This window comes from Bubalus kerabau, chromosome 3 (assembly GCF_029407905.1).
Source record: "Bubalus kerabau isolate K-KA32 ecotype Philippines breed swamp buffalo chromosome 3, PCC_UOA_SB_1v2, whole genome shotgun sequence".
Lineage (NCBI taxonomy): Eukaryota > Metazoa > Chordata > Mammalia > Artiodactyla > Bovidae > Bubalus > Bubalus kerabau.
In genome coordinates, this window is record NC_073626.1 from 67,155,586 (window position 1) to 67,182,344 (window position 26,759).

A 26,759-nucleotide genomic window follows, 5' to 3' on the forward strand; every position below is an offset into this window, starting at 1 on the left:
AGTATTAACTTACTAAAACGTTATCTGACACTGCCATATAAAGGTCTTTTTCTTTTTAATTTTAAATTTATTTTTTTAATTGAAGGATAATGGCTTTATAGAATTGTGTTGGTTTCTGCCAAACAGCAACACGAATCAGCCATGGGTATACATATGTCCCCTCCCTCTTGACCCTCACTTCTACCTCCCTCTGCACCCACCCTTGTAGGTGGATACAGAGGCCTGCTTTGAGTTCCCTGAGTTATACAGCAAATAATGGTCTTTTCAGTTTGTCCTGATCACTCATTTGATAGATTTTTATTGGATATTTTTGTGCACAGCTGTATGATACAGGCTGTGGAGTTTGGCACATTGCCTCACGGTGCTGGAGAGAACTATGATACAAGGTAGAAAGTGATAATTATTAGAAACAACACATTTAGAAGAGGGAGGTGTTATTTACATCAAGGGAAGCAGTTCAATCAGGGATGGTTTCTTGAAAATGGGGTTAACATTTAAATTGAGTAATTTAGGAATAGTGAGATTTGGACATGTATAAGTAGTGGAATTTGGACATATCCATAGAGGAAACAGTATAGAAAATGTGAGACATTTATATACAATAGTGGATAGTTTGTTTTAGCTACTTAGTATAGTCTGTGAATGGATGTAGGGAAAATTTAGATTGGAAGGTATATTTAGACAAAGGTATGTAGAGCTTTAAAAACTTGAATAATTATTTTGAATTCATATATAATTAGTTCAGTAAATTTGTTTTAACCAGTGTAGAGGCTTTGTTGATGTTGTTCAGTCGCTAAGTCATGTCCAGCTCTTTGCTACCCATCAACTGCAGCATCCCAGGCTTCCTTGTCCTACAGAATCTCTCAGAGTTTGCTCAGACTCATGTCCATTGAATCAGTGATGCCATCCAACCATCTCATCCTCTGTCGCCCCCTTCTTCTCCTTTCCTCAATCTTTCCCAGTGTCAGGGTCTTTTCCAATGAGTTGGCTCATCACATCAGATTGCCAAAGTATTGGAGCTTCAACTTCAGCATCAGTCCTTCCAATGAGTATTCAGGGTTGATTTCCTTTAGGATGGACTGGTTTGATCTCCTTGCAGTCCAAGGACTCTCAAGAGTCTTCTCCAGTACCACAATTGGAAAACATCAATTCTTCGGCACTCAGCCTTCGTTAATGGTCCACCTCTCATGTCCATACAGACATTGGACCATACAGATCATTGTCAGACTACTAGAAAAACCATAGCTTTGACTATATGGACCTTTGTCAGCAATGTGATGTCTTTGCTTTTTAATATTCTGCCTAAGTTTGTCATAGCTTTCCTTCCGAGAAGCAAGCGTCTTTTAATTTCATGGCTGCAGTCATCATCTGCAGTGATTTTGGAGCCCAGGAAAATAAAGTCTCTCATTGTTTCCATTGTTTCCCCATCTATTTGCCGTGAAGTGATGGGACCAGATGCCATGATCTTAGTTTTCTGAATGTTGAGTTTTAAGCCAGCTTTTTCACTGTCCTCTTTCTCCCTCATCAAGAGGCTCTTTAGTTCTTCTCTTTCTGCCATTAGAGTAAGTATCATCTGCATTTCTGAGGTTGTTGGTATTTCCCCCATAATCTTGATTCCAGCTTGTGATTCATCCAGCCTGGCATTTCGCATGATGTACTCTGCATGTAAGTTAAATAAGCAAGGTGACAATATACAGTAGAGGGTAGTTATATACAATTTGGGGGAAATACATTGTAATAAGAAATTGAGACCATGATGAGATTTTACTGTTAAAAAAGAAGATGGGAGTGGGGATGAAATCCTCCCCACCTCCATGTGAAATGGTAGGAAGAACACTTTATTAGGAGTATGGATGTGAAATTTTAATCCTGGCACGTTCATATTAACTAGGTATATAACTTTGGGGAAGGCTCTTTTAAGTTCTGTGGCATTAGTTTCTTAATATGCAAAATTAGAATTTGTATAAAAGGTCATTAGGGCCCATAATAAGATGGTAATCTGTCATTTTTTGTTCAAACTAGACACCAAAATTGAAAGGAGGCACTATAAATATAAACCCAGCAGCAACCAAGTTATATTTTTGCTTTTTATCCTATTAGGAGTTTACTTTCACCTGTTACATTTCAAAATTAAAATTTTAAGTACTGAAAAGCAGGAAAAAGGATTGATATCAATTATAAATGTTAAATGTTGTTGAACAAGGTAAAGGTAGTATCGTCTGAGGGAATAGAATCATTTTAAATTAAGTATCTGCTTGCTGTTGTGAGTGGTAATGATTAAAAGCGTGCATATAAATATAGAATTGTTTTGAAATAGATATATTGTTAGAAATACAGTCAACTAGTAACACAGCTAAAGCTAGAACAGTTACACACATCACTGTAAGTATATACCTCGGTTTGCCTGGTTTTAAGGGGAAGTAGAGTATAACAAAGTATAAACTTTGTTTATACTTTTTTTAAAATGTCCTCATAGAGTGGGACACGACTGCAGCGACTTAGCAGCAGCAGCAGCAGGGACTGCAGTATTTAGGGTACTGTATAGTAGTAGAGTCTACCAGAACGCTGTGCTTGCTACTGTAAATAGCCTTTTAATAGGTATATTTTTAATCCTTTGATGTTGTGCTTACTGTTAAGAATTTTCTGACTTACCATAATGTGTGGAGGCACCCCTACCCCCAACTCTCCTGTGTTAGATGGCAGTAAGAACTGCAGTAAGGTCTTAAAACTGGATGGCCTTTGATAGCCAGTTTGATATTTTGAACCATTTTCTCATATTTTCTGGTTTTCTAATGTCCTAGGTAAATTATGTTTAACATAAATTCAGATCACCTGGGTATATTGTTAAATGGCAGATTCTGATTTGCGGTGAGGCTGAGATCCTCCTCTTCTAACCAGTTTCTACATGATGTGGACATTTCTATTCTGTAGGCTACATTCAGAATATCAGATAGTTCTAGATGATTGTGTTGAAGTTTGGCAGACTTATGGTTTACTGCATACATGTCCAGTATGGCTGGGTTCTATCAGAAGTTATATTAATAGTTGTTTTAAAAAAAAACTTAGGACTTTTGTAAATTTAATAATACAGTTGATTGAAATAATGTTTGTCTTTTGTATTCACATTTCCCTCTTCATATGTTTATGCGTCTTAACTCTAGTTTTGCTTCTTTCTCATTTCTTTTTTGTTGTTGTGATTTTTGCTTTTCTTTAATGTATTATTGTGTTTTGTGGATCTGGTCAGGGAACCGTTACTGTATTTTATGTTTGTATCTACATTTTATTTTGCATGCGTAACGTGGCTTTGCCTGGATGTTCTTTTTGGTAAGTTCCGAATTTATAAAGCATATTGTTTTTTGTAGTGTAAGTTATAATATTTTTCACCTTCTTTTCTCCCACTTTTAGTAATGTGATCATGCTCATGAGTTGCTTTTAGTTTTTTTTTTTTTAAGAGTTCATTTGATAGTTTTTTTTCTAACTTTCCAGTTTTCCTTAATAGTAGTGCAGTTTGGTACTAATCCACTTTGATTGGTTTTATAGCCTCACACTGTCAGTTGCTGGCCACTATTTAGAAGTTGCTGTTTCAAGTATTTTGGTTTTTTAAAAGAGCCTTAATCATCTAGAAATATTGTTCTAAAAGCTTGTGCTTTCATATAGTAATCATAAAAGAAGATAGTTTGTATTAAACATAATAATTTTGTTCACAGTAAACAGTGCATTCTAATTTTGTTTTCACAGCAACAGCTTGCACAACTGCAGAAAGAAAAATCAGAGATTCTGAAAAATCTGGCATTATATTACTTCACATTTGTAGATGTTATGGAATTTAAGGTATGTATTTTAATACATACAGTTTAATATTTCCGAGATAAATTGATATTTGTTAATTGTATAAATTGTTCTGTCACTTGTGGATAATAAAGTATGTGTTTTCTGAATTTAGTAGTAGTCATATAAGTAAAAGATTAAAATAAACTTTTGTTTTCAGGACCATGTTTGTGAATTGCTGAATACTATTGATGTTTGCCAAGTCTTCTTTGACATTGTACGTATAATTTTCAGAAAAACTTCTAATTCTTCTCTCTGCTTCTAGTAGTACAACTAAGGGGATCAAATGCTTTTTTTTAGAGATAATTTATATGATTAGTATATAAAATTTCAGCATTGAATTTGGCTTTATTTTTTAAGGTAAGGAGTTATACTGTATCTCTCTTTTTACTTATTTGATTGTCATTGAATATAAATCTTGTACATATTGGGAAATAGTTGTTAATTTTAGTATTTTATTTTAATAGGCTCAATTTTAAAAGGTTACACAAATAATTTTTTCTCTATAAAAGGCATACTTGATAAAATCTTTCTTAATAAGACAGTTTCTAGATATAAGAAATCAGTGAAAAACATCACTGAGTTAATGGTGAACCTATTCATTAATTTAATACTCCTTTTTTCTTGCTTAGTGAGAATTGCTTCCATGCTTATTATTCTGGTTTTGGCTATTCTTTTAAATTGTTGTTAGCAGTTTGAATAGGGTGATCACCAACTCTTTTTCATCTGTAAAATTGTGTTACAAGCACAAAACTATTATCTGTAACTCCCAAATTTTAGACATGTTTTTGGTGAAAGGAATTAGGTAGAATTTTAGAAATGGGGCTAAAGTAAATAACTACAGAAAATTATTAGCTTCCAGTAGCTGCCATGAAGATTCTTTTGTGTGTGCTTAAAAGTTTGTGAAATAAAAAGTTGAACTTAATGTTTTTTTCTTTTAGACTGTGAACTTTGATTTAACAAAGAACTACTTAGATTTGATCATAACATATACAACACTAATGATACTGCTGTCTCGAATTGAAGAAAGGAAGGCAATCATTGGATTATACAACTATGCTCATGAGATGACCCATGGGGCAAGGTATACCTGCATTAAAGATATCTGTGTGAAGTTCTCAATTTGATGGCTTACAATTCACTGATATTTATGTGTCTGTTTTAAGTGACCGAGAATACCCACGCCTTGGTCAGATGATTGTGGATTATGAAAACCCTTTAAAGAAAATGATGGAAGAATTTGTGCCCCATAGCAAGGTAAGAGCTGGGTTTTAGGGGTGCTTCAATAGGCATATGAGAGCTTTAGGGTGGATAGAGTGATAAACTGCTTCTAAGAAAGAAAATCTTAATGAGATATGATTTATAGTTATATATGGTTTTATCTAATTGTGAACCAGAGAACTCCTTAATTATATCCAGAATAGTGAATGGAAACTCTGGAATATATTGATCCATTGTAGTTTTTCGGTTCTCTATAGGATATAGAGTTAGTGAAGTTTAGTACTTGAGAATGTCTACTAGATTCATATCAGACTGCTTCGTTCTAATCCCAACTCTGACAGTTACTGTGTATTATTGGGCAGATTACTTAACCAACTTCACTGTATCTCAGTTTTCTTATCTATAAAAATGCAGTAATAGTAGTCCTACTCTATATGGCTGTTATGAGTACTAAATGAGTTATTTTGTGTAAAGTGTTTCCACATATAGTATTTGATAAATCTTAGTTATGTTATTAGAATATAGCCTCATAATGAGAAAAAATTGCAGGAGTTTGTGATAATTTGAAATGTCTGTCTTTTATGATATATTAAAAAATAGTTCTTAATGAAATAATTTTGGTTTAGGGTCATGCCATTATGGCTTCTCTGAGGGAGGGCTAGTTCCTTAGCATGTCAAGGAAGTTTATAGGTATCCTCATAAAGATAAGGAAATTGAGGACTGGAAGTGGTGTGATGAAGTAAGCCATTTGGCAGCAGTTGTGGCAAAATGAGGACTGGGGTATTAGAATCTTGGTTCATTGTTCCCTTTGAATGATGGGAGTTAGGTTTTAATAATACAGTGTTTTATATGAATCTGTGCTTTATTTTTTTGACATACAGTTAGCAGCAAGAATTTTCCTTCAGTTTTCTTACTCCCATGAAAATTCTAAAGATGCATTTCCAGTTTAATTTCTCTGCAGAGCTATATTATACCCACAAATTTATGTAGATTTAATGTCTTAGAGTTAGTTGTACCATTAGCTTGAAAGAGTCTAGTAGATGATACCAATTTTGAAGTAAAAATCAGCATTGTAGATGGAAGTGTCAGGGTTTCTCAAAGTGCTAAACAGATCATCACCACCTGTCTCTTTGATTTTGTTAGTGCTTTTACCTCAGCTACTCATCTCTTGTTTTTTCTCTGGATCTGTTTCTAACTTTCTGCCAATCAGATATGGCTTTGCTTTTAGTTATGCACTTCAAATTTGGCTCTCTTTTCCCAGTTAAATGATAAACATTTATTTTAAAGGCTGTTATATCTTTATTTAGGGCTTCCCTGGTGGCTCAGATGGTAAAGAATCTGCATGCAATGCAAGAGACCCAGGTTCAATCCCTGGATCTGGAAGATCTCCTGGAGAAGGGAGTGGACACCCTCTCCATTATTCTTGCCAAGAGAATTCCATGGACTGAGAAGCCTGGTGGGCTACAGTTCACAGGATCACAAAACATCAGGCACAACTGAGCAACACTTTCACTTTCACCTCATATATCTCTAAGTTCTCCATAGCCATTAGCACATACTAGACTGTTAATAATTCCTTGAGGAGAATTGTCTATTTGGATTGTATCAGTTTTTTCCTAATCTTGATTTTTCCAATGTTCTATGATATCTCAGGGCTTTGATGTTAATAGAAAGTCACTCAGTTGTGTCTGACTCTTTGCGACCCCATGGACTGTAGCCTTTCTGGCTCCTTGGTCCATGGAATTCTCCAGGCCAGGATACTGGAGTGAGTAGCCTATCCCTTCTCCAGGGGATCTTCCCAACCCAGGAATTGAACCCAGGTCTCCTGCATTGCAGGCAAATTTTTTTTACCAACTGAGCTACCAGGGAAGCCCAAGAAAGACCATCATATATTTACTAGGATTTGTTCAAATTAATTTTAAAAATTATTCAAAATCACTTGGTGCAGTGATAAAAACAATTCCTAGGTTTTACTCTCAGACGTTCTGGCTCAGGCAGAGCCCTGGATTTTCTTTTTCTGAACAAACTCTCCTGGCAATTTATGCATAGCCAGATTAAAGGACCACTCTGTACAGAATTTTTAGGAACCAGGAGTGAATGAATAGCAAAAGAGGTAAAAGCAAGCAAGAAGCAAATGAGATGAAAAATACCTTGATGATAAAGTTATCATTAATAGACTAAACGGCAAATAGGAATAATTTATTGAGATAAAGTACAGTGGATCATTTTTAGAAGGCATTCTTTGAAGAAATATGAAACATGTTGAGCTCCGTTAACACTTAGTCATATAACCTTAAGTACCACTTTTTCTTTCAGTGAGCACTATTGGAGTAGAACGTGACACACAAAAGGGTGACGCTAGACTCTGTGTCGTTTTTAAAGTAAAGATCACACGATTGCCCTACATTTTCACCTTTAAGAGAGTAACATGATTTGCTGAGCTAAGCTTTAGCTGAGGAATGCAGAATCTATGTAACTTTCATGAAATTAAAAACAAAAAAAAATCTAGAGCATAACTGTAACCCACCTCAAGTGTCATATGGGGCATACTTGTAATTAGGCTCTTGTTTTATGATGGTAAAGTTAGAAACACACAGCACTTGTAGCTGGAAATTAAATGGAAAGTAAAAAAAACCAACTCATTCTTCAACTTTCTGTTTTTCTGTTTTAATTAGTCTCTTTCAGATGCACTAATTTCTCTTCAGATGGTGTATCCTCGAAGGAACCTTTCAGCTGACCAGTGGAGAAATGCCCAGTTGCTGAGTCTCATCAGTGCCCCCAGCACAATGCTTAATCCCGCACAGTCCGACACTGTATGGTTCTGTACTTTCTTTTTTGAATGAAAAGAGTAAAATTTTTTTTTTTAATCAAGCAATGCTGTTGCACTTTTTCTTCTAATTAGTATTAGCCTGTCAGTGAAGTTTATTGTAAAATGCTCATTATTTACATTGTACTATTCACAGTTTTTTAATTTCTAAATGCTGATGCTGAGTACAATTAGCAGTATGAGTTCTTTTAAGGCTTAAAATTTTGCTTTGCTTTCTTATGGTAGAAAATTTGGAAGATTCAGAAAATTAGAAGAAAACAAAAATCACCCCAAATCTTACAGACTTACTAGAGAAAATCACTATTGTATTCTGTTAAGTTTCTTTTCAGTCTTTTTTCTGAGTATATAAACAGAGATGTTATGCATATGGAGAATAAACACACATAATTACTGACTTGGGTGAAATAGTGAGCATCCAGGCACATAATTTTTTTTTTTTAATAAAATTTTATCCTTTGAAATACTGTAAACTCTGCAGTAAACTTGGGAAATTTGGAAGTAGTTATTTACTAAATTGAAAACAATTTAGCAACCGTGTTTTTTAAAGAGAAGTTTCAGGGTGTGTGAATTTGAAAGAGGCACAGCTTGCTTTTTTTGTTTTCTGGTTTGGAAGCTTCCAAATTTTGTTTATTCCAACTTATCCATGTATCTGTCTGGCCCTTGTCTTTAATTACAGTCCCCCTGCCCGCACCCCAAGGCACACACTCCCTTCTCCAAGTAGCTATGATCTTCTCTAGTTGATGGAAACCCTGTGTTTTTCATTCAAACTTTTCCAAAAGACTGTTCTATACATCTGAGAAAGAGGCACCGCTTTCATTGTCTTTTATGGACTGCGGGTATAAATATAGGTTATAAAACTTGCATCCAGTTTTTCAACTATGTTGTGGTATTTGAACCAAGAATTGAGTAGTCAGACTTCTTAGAAGGAAGAGGAGGACTCAGTGCAGAATTTTTTCCATTAAATCACAAATTTATATTTTCTTTTTTAAGATGCCTTGTGAATATCTCTCTTTGGATGCCATGGAAAAATGGATTATCTGTAAGTAAAATTGGTTAGTTTTATAATTACTCCTCAGATATAAGTTTTAGAGAGAAATAACAGTACATGGATTGCTTTAATACCAAGCACTGTGCTAAGCCTTCTATGTGCATCATCCAGTCCTTATATTGATATGGTTAGAGTAAGTTGGTCTAGTTTATAGATGAGGAATTAAAGTTTAGTCCACACGACAAGTAAGTGACAAAGACAAAGGACCTTCAAGGCTCATGGTCTACATTATATTGCCTCTCAACAAGGCCATCAAAAGTAAATTTTTATTTTTAATGATTTTCTTGGTACTGCATTTATTCAGTTGTTTTTGTTTTTAAATTATTTTAGTACATATAATAGACATCTCATATGTTTGCATGGGAAATAAAATTACTTGTTTGCATGCCTGCAAAGTTCACAAACTATGGGAGAAATAGACACATAGATACAGTATAAATGAAAACTGCTATAATATAATTTTTTCTACCACCCCCAGGTCCACTTGCAGAGGGGAATAATTTTGAGCAGTTTGTGCTTTTTAGTTCTTATAGTTTTTGTTTCTTAATTTATTAACATTTAGGTATTATTTGATGACTTTTTATTATACTGTTTCTAAAACTGGTGAATGACAAATTTTTCTTTTTTAGTGATTTTTGGACTGGTACTTTTTTATAAAATACATTGAAACTAAATTAGTGGAATTATCAGAAATAAAATAATAAGCAAAGATGAAATAAAAGCCTACGTTTTAATTATTAGATTCAATATTTAAGTATTAATCTAACAATTTGATTGTTACTAGGTTTCTACCCCTAAGTTGCTATCAGTGAAAATTTTTATAAATGAAAGTTTCTAAATACTCTTCAGTTCTCTACTTAATCTCATGCACTGGCGGTTTGAGTAATGCTGTTACTAGTATGAAAGAGGAAGAATTTAACACACATTGCCTGTCCTTAGCCATTTTTATTAATTATAACTTTTACATTGATCAGGTTTGTGATCCTTATATTTTTTTCTATAATGATTGTTAAGGTTTTTATGCTTTTTTGGATTTAAAAAGACAGCTTTTGGAGTATTAATTTTGCTCAAAAGCATGGTGATCCTTGATTGTTTTATGTTTATGGGTATATGGATGAAGAACCCATGTGATTAGTAGTTAGGTGGCTTGAGTGACCTCTCATGTTAAATAGAACTATTTCTATCCAGTCTCTACCTTGAAAGTGTTCAAAGTGTTAGTCGCTTAGTCTTGTCTGAGTCTTTGCAACCCCATGGACTGTAGCCCATCAGGCTCTTCTGTCTATGGAATTCTCCAGGCAAGAATACTGGAGTGGGTAGCCATTCCTTCTCCAAGGGACCTTCCCGACCCGGGATTGAATCCAGGTCTCCTGCATTGCAGGCAGATTCTTTACCATCAGAACCACCAGGGAAGCCCAATCCCATTACTTAAATGGGAGTAATGAATGCAAGGCTTTGTGTAATGAGCAGTGAGGTGAAGCCAGAAGGCAGAATACCCTAATGGAGGATGCCTGGGCATGGAAAAGGCAAACTAATTTGGGAGAGCTGCAACTGCCAAAAGTCAGGACAGTTTGCTCAGTTTTGCTGCTTTCATTTATTTGAGCCTTGAGTAGAATTTAATAGAGTTACATCAAACTTTGCACTTCTCTCTCCCCCCAACTTTTTTTTACTTTTCTCTTTTTGACACCAATTCCTGCACTATACTTTCTATAAAAGATAGTCTATTTTCTTTACAGCTTTGCTGTAGATTAGTTGAAAGAGTAGTAGCATCACCTTGAAACTTATTAGATATGCAGAATATTGATTTCCATCCTAGGACTTCTGATGAAAAACTCTGAATGGATCCCAGCAACCTGTGATTTAATAAGCCTTCCCAGTGATTCTGATAGGAAGCCAAAGTTTGAGAATCACTGGTCTAGATTCTAGCCTGGGGCTAAGGGTTGTTGGGGGTTCCCAGGTGGTGCTAGTGGTAAAGAACCCGTCTGCTAATGCAGGGGACGTAAGAGGTTTAATCCCTGGATTGGGAAAATCCCCTGGAGAGCATGGCAGCCCACTCCAGTATTCTTGCCTGAAGAATCCCATGGACAGAGGAGCCTGGCGGGCTACAGTCCTCAGAGTCACAGAGTCGAACACTACTAAAGTGACTTAGCACATAGCACGAGGGTTGTTGAGGGTCTGGAATGTTGAGGATCCAGCTCTTTTGCATGCGATTTCACAGTAACTTGGGGCTTCCCTGGTGGCTCAGACAGTAAAATATCTGCCTACAGTGCAGGAAACCTGGGTTCGATTCCTGGGTCAGGAAGATGCCCTGAAGAAGGGAATGGCTACTCACTCCAGTATACTTGCCTGGAGAATTCCATGGACAGAGGAGTCTGGCAGGCTGGAGTCCATGGGATCATAAAGAGTCAGACATGACTGAGTGACTGTAACACAGTAATTTATACAGTAACTTATCCTGGTACTCTTTTCAGGATTTGTTCTTACTTTATTGACTGTACCCAGATGACTCCTTATGAAAGATCTCTTTTTAAATTGGTAGTACAATCTTTCTCTCTTCAAAGATTGTCTCCAACTTTCTTTGTTCAGTATTGATTTTCTATCTTATTTTCCTACATTTTTATGACTGAAAAAAATATTTTTTTTTTCTGTCCTTTTGCCGAGAACTTAGTAGGGAAAGGAGGTTAATGTGTGGTTTAGTTAATAGACTGTCTTCCTAATCTTGGGCTATTTTAATTTACCTTTTATTGACCTTATAATAAATGAATATACTTTATAATATAACCCATGTCTTATGTAAGTAAAGTTTACAATGACCCATAATGACACTGATAATATTCTCAGAGAAACTTTTATTATCAACAGAAGTGTTAGGAGTCTAAGTATAAATTGAGGTACAAGACACTAAGTGAAATCTCATTTTAGTAAAGGGATTAGAGTATCAAATATCAGTGCATGAGGCAAAAATTTTCACAGAACTTCTCTTGAGGATTGTAAAAATTTCCATAAAGGTGTTTTGTTTCTTTGGTTATGTACCAGATCAAATAATTAGATTTGCATTTAGGGACCCTAAGTATAAAAAACATCTTAATATATTTCAGGAATTTTTAAGGAAGTTATTAATAAATATACTTCTGTATGTATAATCCTACAATATATGCCTACCTAAAGAGTTAGTTTGCCTGTGTAGTGGCCCTTTGAAAGGAATGTTTAAGAATAAAAGATGCAGGGCAAGTTAAATGTTAGTGATTGCGAAGTTTAAAGATTGAAATGACTGTTGAGAATCAGAGGGAAATCTTACAGAAAATATAATTGTTTTTAACTGGCCCAGCATGATACCTAGTTTATAGTAAGCATTGAGTACATGTTCTAGGAATGAAAGATGAGGTTTTATGGCTTTCCTCATAGCTCAGTTGGTAAAGAATCTGCCTGCAAGGCAGGAGACCCCAGTTCAATTCCTGGGTCGGGAAGATCCGCTGGAGAAGGGATAGGCTACCCACTCCAGTATTCTTGGGCTACTCTTGTGGCTCAGCTGGTAAAGAATCTGCCTGCAATGCAGGAGACCTGGGTTTGCTCCCTGGGTTGGGAAGATCCCCTGGAGAAGGGAATCTTCTACTCACTCTGGTGGGTAGAATCTACCCACTCTGGTATTCTGGCCTGGAGAATTCCATGGACAGTCCATGGGGTTGCAAAGAGTCAGACAGGACTGAATGGCTTTCAGTTTCTAGGAAAGATGAGGTTTTATGGCCTCTAATAGAGGATCAGGGAAGACCTCAGTAAACATACAGGATTACACATTTTTGAAGAATTTCTAAATCAGATGACAGAAGGTAAGATACTTGAATTTATAGAATAGAGAGCTGTGTAACATACTGAAAGAATATTGGCCTTTAAGGGTAACTACTTGAGGAAAAGTCTGGTTCTAGTACTTTATTAGTGTGACTGTAGGCAAGTCATTGACCCTCATTTCTTCAGTTGTAAAAGAAGGATACCACTGGTCTTTCCACTCTGTGTGGTAATCTTATGAGATAATATATGTCAAAAGACTAAATTAGTACAAACTATAATTTGCTATGAAATTGTGACATGCTATTTCATTTCCTGTAATGACTTATAAGAGTAGCTTTCTTTTTCAGTTACTGTAACAACTGTAAGGATAGTTGTATATATGTAAATTGGTAGCTTCTGATCTCTGGCTTAAAATATCTCTTTTACTCATTTGTTAAAGTCAGTTAAAAGCACTGGTTTTGCAAAGTACAGAAAATTATTATTGAAAAAGAGAAATATTGTTGCCATCTTGTATGTGTATGTATTATTACCTGTCACTTAAAAGCCTCAGTTTAAGTGACTCTGTTTATGTTTCTTATTTTTAAAAAGCTACCCTGTAACTCAAATAACCTAACTTAGGAAAACTTTTATTTTCTATTTCTTTTCCTTTTGTTTCAAGTTGGCTTTATTTTGTGCCATGGGATCCTAAATACTGATGCAACAGCGCTGAACCTTTGGAAGCTAGCTCTTCAAAGTAGCTCTTGCCTCTCTCTTTTTCGGGACGAAGTTTTCCACATTCATAAAGCTGCAGAAGACTTATTTGTAAACATTCGAGGGTATGTCATTTTCAATTATTTTGTCTTTTTTGGAGAAAAGTAGTGAGTGGAATATCTGTTGATGTTCTAGGGTAGAGAAGGCTCACATTATGCGAGAAGATATAATCTGTACCAACTTGTCAGTCACACCAAGTATTTTTTAACAATGATCCTGATGTTTTTTACAGGTTACTTCACAGACTGAAATATCTAGTGTTCCTGCTGTTTCAAAATTTGTATTCTAGGAGAAAGAAGATATGATCTCTTTGGTGTATCATTATATGGTTTTAGCCATAAATATGACTGAAAGCACAATGTACATTTTAGGAATTATGAAGTTTTTAGAAATGTATTTTAGAATGCAGTGCATTTAAAAAAGTGTATGAATCAATCAAAAATACTTCATTAATTATTTATAGCCATTGCAGAAGTCAGACCACTGCAAAAAGGAAATCATGTTTCCTTATAATGAGGAAGTATTCCAACTGACTCATTTATACTCATTCCTTGTAACACAAATAATTCTTAAATTTGTTCCCTTGGAATTTTTAATGCTTGCTTTTTTTCCACTTTTGGTTCTGTAGCCAGTACATAAAAACAAGTTGAACTCACAGTTGGTAGCCTTTATAAAGTCTTTTGAAATTAGGAGTATCTAAAATATCTTGGGGTCTATTGGACCTAAAAATATTGAATAATTGGGTTGGGTTTGTCAGCTTCATGGAAGTCAAATTCCTCTACATTTGTTTCATATCCGATTCAATAATGTCCTAAATGAAATTCAGATTTTAAAAAATCTATTAGTTATTAAAATGTAAAGATATGTCTAGTACTGACAGTGTAAGCCAGTGTACCATCTCAGATTTTAGTATGCATATGAAGTACCCTGGGTTGTGAATTAAAATCCAGGTTCCTGGGCATCACCCCTAACCTCCTAAATCCCCTGTACCTATATTTTGGAGAGGTAAAGAAATCTGCCCTTTTCTCCCTCCGCCTCCCCCCAGTAGTTTATTGAGGTAAATTTACAGACAGAAAAATGCATAAATTTTAAATGAACAACTCAACAATTTTGCGTATGAATACTCCTGGTGACCACTTAGATCAAGATACAGAATATTTCCATTGTCCCCAGAAAATTCTCCTGTGCCTCTTTCTGGTCAGTACTGCTGCCCTTGGTCCATTTTCCCCTAGCCTTCACAGGTGGTCTCTGTTTTGATTTCTGTCACCATAAGGGATTCTGACATTCTCATGCAGGTAGGCTCTCAGCCATAGTGTGAGAAACAGTACCCTCTGTATTTTTCAGCTCTTAGTTTACTTTTTATTTTAGATGGTGGAGTACCTGGAAATATCCTAGTTGTGAGCTTTTTCATGTTCAAAGTGATTCAGATCAAAAATCCTGAAACTTACGTCTTAGCATATTGACATCCTCTCTGGGGAATTATATTTAAATATATGTAAACACTTAGAACCAGAGAGTTTCTGAATATTGAGTGAGCCTAAGGTACATATGGTACAGATAAGTTTAATGGCTTCATGAAACCAATTGTCTTTTCATTATACCATTTTTTTTTTTTCCTGGCCACTCCACATGACTTGTGGGATCTTAGTTCCTAGACCAGGGATTGAACTGAGACCCACCACAGTGAAAGCACCAAGTACTAACCACTGGACCTCTTGAAATTCCTCTGCTGTGCTTTTTCTGTGTTAAATTTACCATTTAAGAATTTCTATATTTAAAATTGAAAAGTTTTAATTTTTTTTTAAATCGTGAGTGATCCAATTTAAAATGTGTATTATAGTAATTAACAAGTCAGACCATAAGTATGAAAACTCATAATTTATACAGATCAGTGGTTACAGAATTAGGGCATTTGCTTAAAGAATACACAAATCTTAGCATACTTAATTTAGAAATTGAAGTTCTTGGTATAAGTGGTTAGGAAGATAATTTTTCTTTAACATTTTAGGAATTTTGAATTTTTATGTATTTAGTAGCCAGGAAATTAGCATATCTTTATTAGAGTTTATTTTATAGATGGCACCTTTAGACTATTTGATGCTTGTATTCAGTGTCTTCTGTTTTAAATGTTTTTTTAATTTGAAAAAAATATGCTTTTTTAAAAAAATGGTGAGTAAAAATCACCTGTAGGTCTGTCCCTTAGAATAATTCAAAGTAATCAAATGCTTCCCTGCTCCAGTTTTCTCCACCACAAAATTTCTATTCCTAGTATATGTGCCTTGAGAACTTTTTTTATGCTTATGAGGTAGTGTAAAAAGCCAAAAGTAATAGCTTTTTCAGCACTTGTAGTTTTTGGAAATCACTGTTCATTATTTTAGAAGTATAATTTAATGTCCCTATTGGAGATTTAAGAAAATAAAAGTCTGCTTTGTGCACTGAATTTTAATGTAATACAAGATGTATTATTTTAGGAAGAGCTGATGGGGTACTTAAGGTGCTCAAAATGATGTGGGTAGACTTCTTCCATGTATTTCCAGTTTGAGAGCCAGTTTTTCTTGTTGATAATAAGACATTTTTAGTTGACTAGTGTTTGACTAACTTGTTTTTACTGTTATTGACCAAAACTTCCAATTTTTTTTTTTTGGCTCATAGCTATAATAAGCGTATTAATGACATAAGAGAATGCAAAGAGGCAGCTGTGTCACATGCGTAAGTGGTTCTAACTTATCTGTGAAACTTTTAATCAAGAATTCCTTTCTTAAAGCATTATTTTGCTGGAGTGAGTGCAGATTAATGGTGTGTGAGATGTGGCAGTAGAAGTAGAGGACTTCCAATCAATGAGAAACATGTTTATAACTGTATATAGTCATCTTGGTATCAGTATAGACAGATTTTTAATATTTTTTAAGTGTTAACATGCTCTTAAGGAATACCATACAGAGGAATTTATTTTGGTGTCATTCCTTTCTCTTATTGCTCCTATGCTCTGGTACCAATACTTGGCAAGTTATGATGATTTTTGTACTACTTCATGTGCACTCCCCCCAATGGTGTTTATTTTTCAAAGTATGTAATCCCATACCTTTCCCGAATATTAGTAAATATATTTTATTAGAAAATATGTAGATAACTTAAACTAGATATTAGTGTATTTAGAATGTTTGAACAACTTTTCAATTTTCTCATGAAATAATTTGGTAATTCATTTAATTGTTATATGGTATACTTGTATAGAATATCTTATTTAGTAAGTCTAGGTACAGTAGAGATAACACTGTCTGATCCATCAGTATTTCTACAAGGCAGAGAAAAGAGAACACCACAGTCATAGGTGAAAATATAAAACTACAAGAAATTTTAGAATTTAGGCTTAGGCTGTAACATAGATATTAGGAATTTAAATCATCTTTATTTATTGCTAACTGAACTGAACTGATAGTATATTATTTCCTCATGCATTTTTTTCACTCAAATAAAGTGCTTATGTTATTATAAAGTCAGTCTCTAGTACAAATAACATGCTTTGGAGTGGGTTAGAATTCCATTCCAGGCCTGCTTATTCATATGTTAAACCCTTGGCAGATACATGGTGTCACAGCTATCTTTTATAAAGGTCTTTTTTCCCTGCATTATATAAAACAGTTGTAAGTAGTGAGCAGTAGTAATTCTTATCATTCATTAACATAGTGTTTATATCTTCTCTTGATGGTAATACTCCTTGCAGCAACCCTGTATAGTAAAATAATCAAAACATTACCCACTTACTATTTAGATATTACACCAGATGAGTTTATTATTTTCAGTAAGTAGAGAGCTTGTCGTTAGAATTATACTAACATTGTAAAAGTACTGTATGTTAGATATCATGAAAGATACATCTTGAGTCAGGTGTCCTCATCCCTGTTTCTTGATGAGAGTCTGGAGCTTAAGAGAACGAACCTAAGGTCACATAGGTAAAGGTTGGATTTTAGTGTGTCTTCAAAATTAATCTGTGGTGTCAGAGTTAAATTTCTCATGTTGCATATTTCTTTTCCTTAGGATTTTGACATGTAATAGATGTGTTCAGTCTCTTGGTCGTGTCCAACTCTTTTTGACCAGGTGGACTGCAGCACAGCCAGGCTTCCCTGTCCTTCACTATCTCCTGGAGTTGGCTCAGACTCATGTCCATTGAGTTGATGATGACTTCCAACCATCTCATCCTCTGTCACCCTCTTCTGCTCCTGCCCTCAATCTTTGCCAACATCAGGGTCTTTTCCAATGAATCGGCTCTTAGCATCAAGTGGCCAAAGTACTATAGGAGCTTCAGCATCAGTCCTTCCAATGACTGTTCAGGGTTGATTTCCTTTAGGATGGACTGGTTGGATCTCCTTGTAGTCCAAGGGGTTCTCAAGAGTCTTCTCCAGCACCACAGTTTGAAAGCATCGATACTTCGGCACTTTGCCTTCTTTATGGTCCAACTCTTATATCTGTACGTGATTCCTGAAAAAATCATACGTTTGACTATACAGACATTTGTTGGCAAAGTGATGTCTGTACTTTTATAATATGCTGTCTAGGGTGGTCATAGCTTTTCTTGGAAGGAGCAAGCGTCTTTTAATTCCATGGCTTCATTCACAAACTGCAGTGATTTTGGAGCCCAAGAAAATAAAGCCTGACACTGTTTCCATTTTTTCCCCATCTGTTTGTGGGGTGTCATTTTTTTGCAACCATCTAAAGTTTAAAACTTTTTTGGAATGATTTATATTTTGAACAGTATGAGTAGTTGGAATATTTAGAATATTCTTTGATTTTTTTTTTGTTAATTTGTGAGAATAAATTTTTTCTAATTTGTATTTTATTTTTAAGATACCCAGTACATGAATATTTATGATTATCCTTTCCTTATCTTTCTTTTTGAACAATAGCACCAAATAGATTTCATCCCAGTACCTTAATGAATATAGCTTTGATTTAGTCAGTTTTAAGTCCATAGGGTTGCAAAAGGAGTCAGACATGACTAAGTGACTAAACAATGATATATTTAATAGCAATATACTTAATAAATGAGGATATAGATAATCATTTATTAAGTTATATTTATTGATTCTACATGGTAGTGACAAAAATGTATACAATAAAAAAAAGTGCTTATTTTTAAGGATTTCACAGTCCATTTTATAGAGTTCTAGGCTATATGGTACTTAACTGGCAGAAATTCTTCAGGATTAGACATCTCTATATTGGGAAATACTTTTTGAAGAGTTGGTCTTGAAGTTTGAGTAGGATCTTGATAGGCAGAAGTGAAAAAAGTTACCATAGCAGCACAAGAAAGGCAAGGATAAAGACGAGATTAAAAAGTAATTTAATGACAAACATGTAGAAGATATTTTTAAGGGTTTCTGTTTCCTAAGAAAAGTTTGGAAGTTGACTCTGAAATGATGTTAATTAATTGTCAGTAATAAGTTTAGTAGAAACAGATAAATTCTAATGGTGGTTGTCTTTTCCTATAGTGGTTCAATGCACAGAGAAAGACGCAAGTTTTTAAGGTCTGCACTGAAAGAATTGGCTACTGTCCTCTCTGATCAGCCTGGCTTGCTAGGTCCTAAGGTAATTGATTTAATTCTTGTTTTGGCTACAACAAATGTGCCACATTAAAATTAAAAAAATTTTTTTCTCATCTATCAGGCACTTTTTGTTTTTATGGCATTATCCTTTGCCCGTGATGAAATTATCTGGCTACTTCGTCATGCAGATAACATGCCAAAGAAGAGTGCAGATGACTTTATAGATAAGTAAGTTAGCAACATTAAAAAAATATATGTTTTGTATATTTGCTTTATGGGCTGTGGAATTTGGGGACTAAAGTAAAATTATTTTGAAAAACTTGAAGGCTTTTCATATTTGTCATTATGGAGGGAATATTTAAAATATATTGTTAGGTGATGTGAATTAGAATGCAAAGTCAACTTTAGCTTTGAATTAAGGCTTAAATGTTTTATCACTAGAACTCTAGGTTGTTGCAGAGGTGTGTTTTTGTGCTATAGTATTTCTTATAGGATTCATGTTTCAGAATTATTTATTACACAAAAATTTGAATAATAATCTTAACGGAGTTACAGCTGTGTCATTTGTAATATATTTTTTCTTATTTTAGTCCACAGTCCCTCAACAGAAGTTAGATAAATGAATCAGAGAAATAATAGCATACAGAAAAATCTTACTTTTTCCTAATACTCTAACCTTCTTTTATTTATGACTTTTTAATGATATATTTATGAAATGTCCTAATTTTATTTTTATTTTGTATTTTCCTTTATCAGTTTTTTATTCTTGCTTTTTTGCTTTCCATAGTTTCTTTTTGTATATGAGATAATATAAAAAAGAAAGTAGTTGACATTAAATATTTAACAATGCTTTTTCTAAGGAAAAAACTTGATGTAGCAATATCAAAGGCAATTCATATTTTCCTTGATAGTAAGTGAATTTAATTTTTGAAATGTTTTTTCTTAAATAAAAAAGGCACATTGCTGAATTAATATTTTATATGGAAGAGCTTAGAGCACATGTAAGGAAATACGGACCTGTAATGCAGAGATATTACGTGCAGTACCTTTCTGGCTTTGATGCTGTTGTCCTCAATGAGCTTGTGCAGGTAAAAAACTCTGAAAGCATTCTCCCTTTTGTTTCTTATTTCCCTCCTTTCCAGTAATTAATTTGTTTGCTTAGTAAACATTTACAAAAGTAATCTTGTGTCTTATGGTGAAGTCACAACTGTAAATAAGTCATGGTCATATTTTGCCAAGGGGATCATTATCTAGAGCAAAGAAAATATTTAGTTGTATTCCAGTGTGATGGGCATTATGCTTAAGGGTGTATAAAGCTTAAAGTGAACACATGCAGGGAATAATTCTTTATCTTGGTGGGTGGAGGTGTACAGTAGCCAAATTATAGAGGATCTTGCAAAAGAGGAGGTTAGTCATAAATCAGATTTAATATTTAGGAAAATCACCATGGCTTAGTGTGGATGAGATATTACTGGGGGCCACATGAAGAGGCGGAGACAGCAAAAGAGCAAAAGACTCTTGAGAGTCCCTTGGACAGCAAGGAGATCCAACCAGTCCATCCTAAAGGAAATCAGTCCTGATACTCATTGGAAGGACTAATGCTGAAGCTGAAACTCCAATCCTTTGGCCACCTGATGCGAAGAACTGACTCATTGGAAAAGACCCTGATGCTGGGAAAGATTGAAGGCAGGAGGAGAAGGGGACGACAGAGGATGAGATGGTTGGATAGCATCACCGACTCAATGGACATGAATTTAAGTAAGCTCCATGAGTTGGTGATGGACAGGAACGCCTGGCGTGCTGCAGTCCATGGGGTCGCAAAGTGTCAGAAACAACTGAGTGAGTGAACTGAATCTAAAACTATTGATTTTTCTCCAGAAATAACCATACTTTGAAATCCTCATTTTCTTTCAAACCTACCTAAAAATGCAAATAAGAAAAAAACTGTTCATGTAATTGTTTACCCTCAGTTATGAACAGCTTAGTTTACTATCCTAGTTTATTTCTTCTTTTATCCACTAGATGGCGCTCATACGCTTCCTTTCTAGAATGTCTGTTAAAAGAAGGAATAGAAAAGCTGCTTTTATCCAAAGCAAAGTGTTACTGCTTTGCTGCAGTTGTTTTTTAAAAACTTTCATGCGAAGAGTTGACTCATTGGAAAAGACTCTGATGCTGGGAGGGATTGGGGACAGGAGGAGAAGGGGACGACAGAGGATGAGATGGCTGGATGGCATCACTGACTCGATGGACGTGAGTCTGGATGAACTCCGGGAGTTGGTGATGGACAGGGAGGCCTGGGTGCTGCGATTCATGGGGTTGCAAAGAGTCTGACACGACTGAGCGACTGATCTGATCTGATAGCCAGTTAACATGTGGTAGTTTCAGGTGGACAGCAATGCAGTTTTTGCTTTTTAAAAAATTGTTATTACATACCAGATAAACCAAAGGCTGCTGTGCAATCACAGTCTAAAAAGTAAATCAACTCCTGGCTTTGTGGCATTTGAAGTTTGCTATGACTAACTGGATATTTATTAATTTTACAGATTGTGTTAAAGTATTAAAATTTTTAAGCCACTCCATGTCTTTTTGTGTCTTATATTATTTTAGCAATACTGAGAAAATTTTAGAAAATTTTAGAAAAGGCAGAGGAACCAGAGATGCCAACATCTGCTGGATCATGGAAAAAGCAAGAGAGTTCCAGAAAAACATCTATTTCTGCTTTATTGACTATGCCAAAGCCTTTGACTGTGTGGATCACAATAAACTGGAAAATTCTGAAAGAGATGGGACCTGCCTCTTGAGAAACCTGTATGCAGGTCAGAAAGCAACAGTTCGAACTGGACATGGAACAACAGACTGGTTCCAAATAGGAAAAGGAGTATGTCAAGGCTGTATATTGTCACCCTGCTTATTTAACTTATATGCAGAGTACATCATGAGAAACACTGGGCTGGAAGACGCACAAGCTGGAATCAAGATTGCCAGGAGAAATATCAATAACCTCAGATATGCAGATGACACCACCCTTATGGCAGAAAGTGGAGAGGAACTAAAAAGAAAAGCCTCTTGATGAAAGTGAAAGTGGAGAGTGAAAAAGTTGGCTTAAAGCTCAACATTCAGAAAAAGAAGATCATGGCATCTGGTCCCATCACTTCATGGGAAATAGATGGGGAAACAGTGGAAACAGCATCAGACTTTATTTTTCTGGGCTCTGAAATCACTGCAGATGGTGATCACAGCCATGAAATTAAACGATGCTTACTCCTTGGAAGCAAAGTTATGACCAACCTAGTTATATTAAAAATCAGAGATATTACTTTGCCAACAAAGGTCCGTCTAGTCAAGGCTATGGTTTTTCCAGTGGTCATGTATGGATGTGAGAGTTGGACTGTGAAGAAAGCTGAGCACCGAAGAATTGATGCTTTTGAACTGTGGTGTTGGAGAAGACTCTTGAGAGTCCCTTGGACTGCAAGGAGGTCCAGCCAGTCCATTCTAAAGGAGATCAGTCCTGGGTGTTCATTGGAAGGAATGATGCTAAAGCTGAAACTCCAGTACTTTGGCCACGTCATGCGAAGAGTTGACTCATTGGAAAAGACCCTGATGCTGGCAGGGGTTGGGGGCAGGAGGAGAAGGGGACGACAGAGGATGAGATGGCTGGATAGCATCGCTGACTCGATGGACATGAGTCTGAGTGAACTCCGGGAGTTGGTGATGGACAGGGAGGCCTGGCGTGCTGCGATTCATGGGGTTGCAAAGAGTCGAACACGACTGAGCGACTGAACTGAACTGAGAAAATTAATTTCTTATTTTTCTGATACAGTAATAGTAGCAGCAGCAATACTGATACTAGTATTAATAATTGACATTTGTCCATAGTGTATTACCAGCTCTGAGGGTACGTATAGTGAAGAAAAAAGACCCTATGTGACTTGATCAGTATTGCACAGTTCATGAGTACATGTGGAATAACACATTCAAATAACACTATTTAAATGTGTTAAATGCCTGAGCTTTTTACCACCCGAAAGTACAGTATTTACATGCATAGTTTTTTAACCATTTGCTAGGATTTAAATTTAAAACTAAGATAACTTGTTAAAATAGTTAATTGTAATATTGGCTAAAATGGTAACTTAAATTTAAATTTTAAAATTGTGGTAAAGATGTATGTAACATTAAAGTTATCATTTTAACTATTTTTAATTGTACGGTATAGAACTCTGTGTGCATTTACATGATTGTACAGGTCTTAATGTTTTGAAAACTATGGTTTTTGTGAGCTAATAAGCATATACTTTTTAAAAAAGTTTATCATTTAGCATCTACTTCAGATATAGTTTATTAAATATTCACTTTTTAAGCCATTTTCAGAGGGATTTTTTTGGTGCTACTTTTGTTGAGGTAAAATTTATACATGATAAAAATCACTTGTTCTAAGTGTACTGTTTTAAATTGGACAGCTGTATACATTCATGTCACCACCACCAGTCAAGATCAAGAACATTTCCAACATTTAAAAATTTTCTTGTGCACGTTTGCAGTTGATTCCCTCTCTAGATCCTCAACAACCCCTTGTCTGCTTTTTTGTCACTTTTGCCTTGAAAAATTTTTTTTTTCATGTGAATGAAATCATCCTTGTTTTTCATTTGTTTCAGTTAGCATGTTTTTGAGTTCATCCATGTTACTGTATGTATAAACATTCCAGTTTTATTTATTGCTTAAAAATATTCTAACTATGGATATATCAGTTTATCCACCTACTAGTTGATGGACCTGTGAATTTTTTCCCAACTAGATGTTTTTAATCATTATTTTTATCACTTTTTTTTTTCCAGAATCTTTCTGTTTGCCCTGAAGATGAATCAATCATCATGTCCTCTTTTGTTAACACTATGACTTCTCTAAGTGTAAAACAAGGTAATAAGTCTTTTAAATTGAAATGTATTTTCTTGCCATTAGGTTTTCAAATTCTGTTAATGAGGAGAGGACTTAGCAGTTAGTTTTTATAGTATTACTTATCCTACTTTGGAGCATATTTAATCTCTTCTCTTTTGTTTTAACTTTGCTCTGAAGCAAAGGTTTCAAAGATGGATGTGTGGTGATATTTACAAGAAGTATAGCTTGACATTTTTTCATATTCAGCTGGAGGCAAAATGGTATTTTTGAGGCAAAAAGATATTTTGTAATTATAAAAAAGAAAAATGAGCACCCTATATCATAATAAAGTTTATATTATGGTCCACGCATTACCTATGACAGTAATCAATGAAATGATTAATCTGGGAAAGCACTTTATATATATTATCTTATTCAATCTTCATCAGTGTTAAAAAGCTGTTAATTACTTTTAACACATTTGAAAACTTAAGCCTTAAGGCTTAAGGTTAACCTTAATTCAACATGGTTTGCCCACACTTTTTAACAGATACTAAGTTCTAGAATAGGAACTTAAGTTCAGATCTATCAATCTCAAAAGTTGGTGTCATATCATAGATTGCCTTTCCATTAGTTGAATACTCCTCCATTCCAGTAGACTGGATATTTTAGTTTTATATTCTTTAAATAAAAAGTATCAGAAACCTTGAAAATTTCTGAGTAATAAATTTGTTTTATCAATCTTAATATTGATAAACTTATAACTTGATAAATTGATAACTTGATAAACTTATAAATTGATAATACTTATGTAATGAATCTGCTATAAACTTGCCTGATGATATTTGGTTAAAATAAAGTTACTTTGTGGGACTTCAGCATGCTTTCCAAAGTTTCTATTCACAGGATTCCTCATGCTCTCTTTTAGGTACTTTTGAGTTGACATGTAAGCAAAATGAGATTCACGGGGTTTAGAGAGAAATCTGTACACTACCCTTCTCTTAGCACAGCTGCCTCATCACCTTTATAGGATATGAGAATTATTTCACTCTTAGCTATCATTTTTAAATTGTCGTAAAATAGAATTTACCACATTACCATTTTTAAGTACATTTAAGTACTTAAAAGTGTACAGTTCAGTAGAGTTAAGTATATTGACATAATGTGCAATAAATATTCAGAACTTTTCATCCTGTGAAATTGAAAATGTAGCTATAAAGTAACAACTCCCCATTTTCCTTTCACCCAGCCCCTGGAACCACTATTCTACTTTGTTTCTATGAGTTCAACTATTCTAGATACTTCACATAAGTGAATTGTACAATGTTTGTCTTTCTATCACTACCTTATTTCACTTAGCATTCCCTCAACATGTCATCCATGACATGATATCCATGCTACAATATTTGCTCCCTTTTTCAGGCTGAATAATATACCATTGTGTGTATATATCATATTTTGTTTATCCACTGTTGATGGACTTTTTGGTTACTTCTACCTTTTGGCTGTTGTGAATAATGCTGTTATAAACATTGGTGTACACAAGAACGTGGGTGTATTCTTTTGTATATACGTCCAGAAGTGGAATTGTCCTAGCCCTTAAATTTTAAAGTGTGATTTAAGTTATTGGAAAATATTAATTAGCTTTGTAATCTTTTTTCTGTTACTATAGTTGAAGATGGGGAAGTATTTGATTTCAGAGGAATGAGATTAGATTGGTTTCGATTACAGGTAAGAATAACATTAATTTTCATTGTCGTTCTGTTTGTTATTGAATACCTTAGTTAACATGAGAGCATAACTTAATATGAAAAAACATTCCTTGTATACCTATTGAAAAGACTTCTTTTGTATTGTTATAACTAACATAGTCTTTACCTCAAGGAAAAAACTTTTTTTAATGGAAATATAATTGACATGTAACATTATGTTAGTTTCAGGTATGCAGCAATGATTTCAGTATATATGTGTATTTTAAAATGATCAAAAATAAATCTAGTAAATATTCATCACCATATGTAGTTACAAGTTTTATTTTTTCTTGTGATGAGAATTTTTAAGATTTACTCGCTTTGTAATTTTCAAATATATAATACAGTGTTATTAATTATAGTCACCATCCTATATATCACATGAAAGACAGTGAAAGTGTTAGTCACTCAGTCATGCCCGACTCTTTGCAACCCCATGGACTGCAGTCCAACAGGCTCCTCTGTCCGTGGGATTTTCCAGGCAAGAATATTGGAGTGGATAGCCATTGTCTTTTCCAAGGGATTTTCCTGACCCAAGAATTGAACCCCAGTCTCCTGCATTGCAGGTAGTGTCTTTATCATAACAGGGAAGCCCATGTTGTTCAGTTGCTCACTTGTGTCCGACACTTTGCTGTTGCTGCAAACCGGGCTTCCCTGTCCTTCACCATCTCCTAAAGCTTGCTCACTCATGTCCATTGAATCGGTGATGCCATCCAACCATCTCATCCTCTGTCATCCCCTTTTCCTCCTGCCTTCAATCTTTCCCAGCATCAGGATCTTTTCCAGTGTGTCAGCTCTTTGCATCCGGTGGCCAAAGTATTGAAGCTTCAGCATAAGTCCTTCAAATGAATATTCAGGGTTGATTTCCTTTAGCATTGACTGGATTCAATTTCCTTGCAGTCCAAGGGACTGTCAAGAATCTTCTCCAATAGCACAAATTGTAAGCGTCAGTTCTTCAGTGCTCAGCCTTCTTTCTGGTCCAGCTCATCACATCTGTACATGACTACTGGAAAAACCGTAGCTTTGACTAGATGGATTTTTGTCAACAAAGTAATGTCTCTTCTTTTTAATAGGCTGTCTAGCTTTTCTTCCAAGGAGTAAGCATCTTTTAATTTCATGGCTTCAGTCACCAT

General features: G+C 34.9%; 1 protein-coding gene across 2 annotated transcripts in view; it reads left to right on the top strand.

Moving 5' to 3' along the window:
• The window catches only part of NCKAP1 (NCK associated protein 1), a 106,561-nt gene that overhangs the window by 33,476 nt on the left and 46,326 nt on the right, over positions 1–26,759 (top strand). The window contains exons 3-15 of one of the 2 annotated variants that reach the window (XM_055572004.1): positions 3,739–3,831; positions 3,989–4,045; positions 4,770–4,912; positions 4,995–5,085; positions 7,725–7,862; positions 8,867–8,915; positions 13,366–13,522; positions 16,110–16,166; positions 18,947–19,043; positions 19,122–19,228; positions 19,956–20,088; positions 23,836–23,917; positions 25,548–25,606. In XM_055572004.1, coding sequence (XP_055427979.1) covers positions 3,739–3,831; positions 3,989–4,045; positions 4,770–4,912; positions 4,995–5,085; positions 7,725–7,862; positions 8,867–8,915; positions 13,366–13,522; positions 16,110–16,166; positions 18,947–19,043; positions 19,122–19,228; positions 19,956–20,088; positions 23,836–23,917; positions 25,548–25,606 — 1,263 coding nt within the window. The remainder of the gene's footprint in view (positions 1–3,738; positions 3,832–3,988; positions 4,046–4,769; positions 4,913–4,994; positions 5,086–7,724; positions 7,863–8,866; positions 8,916–13,365; positions 13,523–16,109; positions 16,167–18,946; positions 19,044–19,121; positions 19,229–19,955; positions 20,089–23,835; positions 23,918–25,547; positions 25,607–26,759) is intronic. The other variant, XM_055572005.1, reaches the window with a different exon arrangement.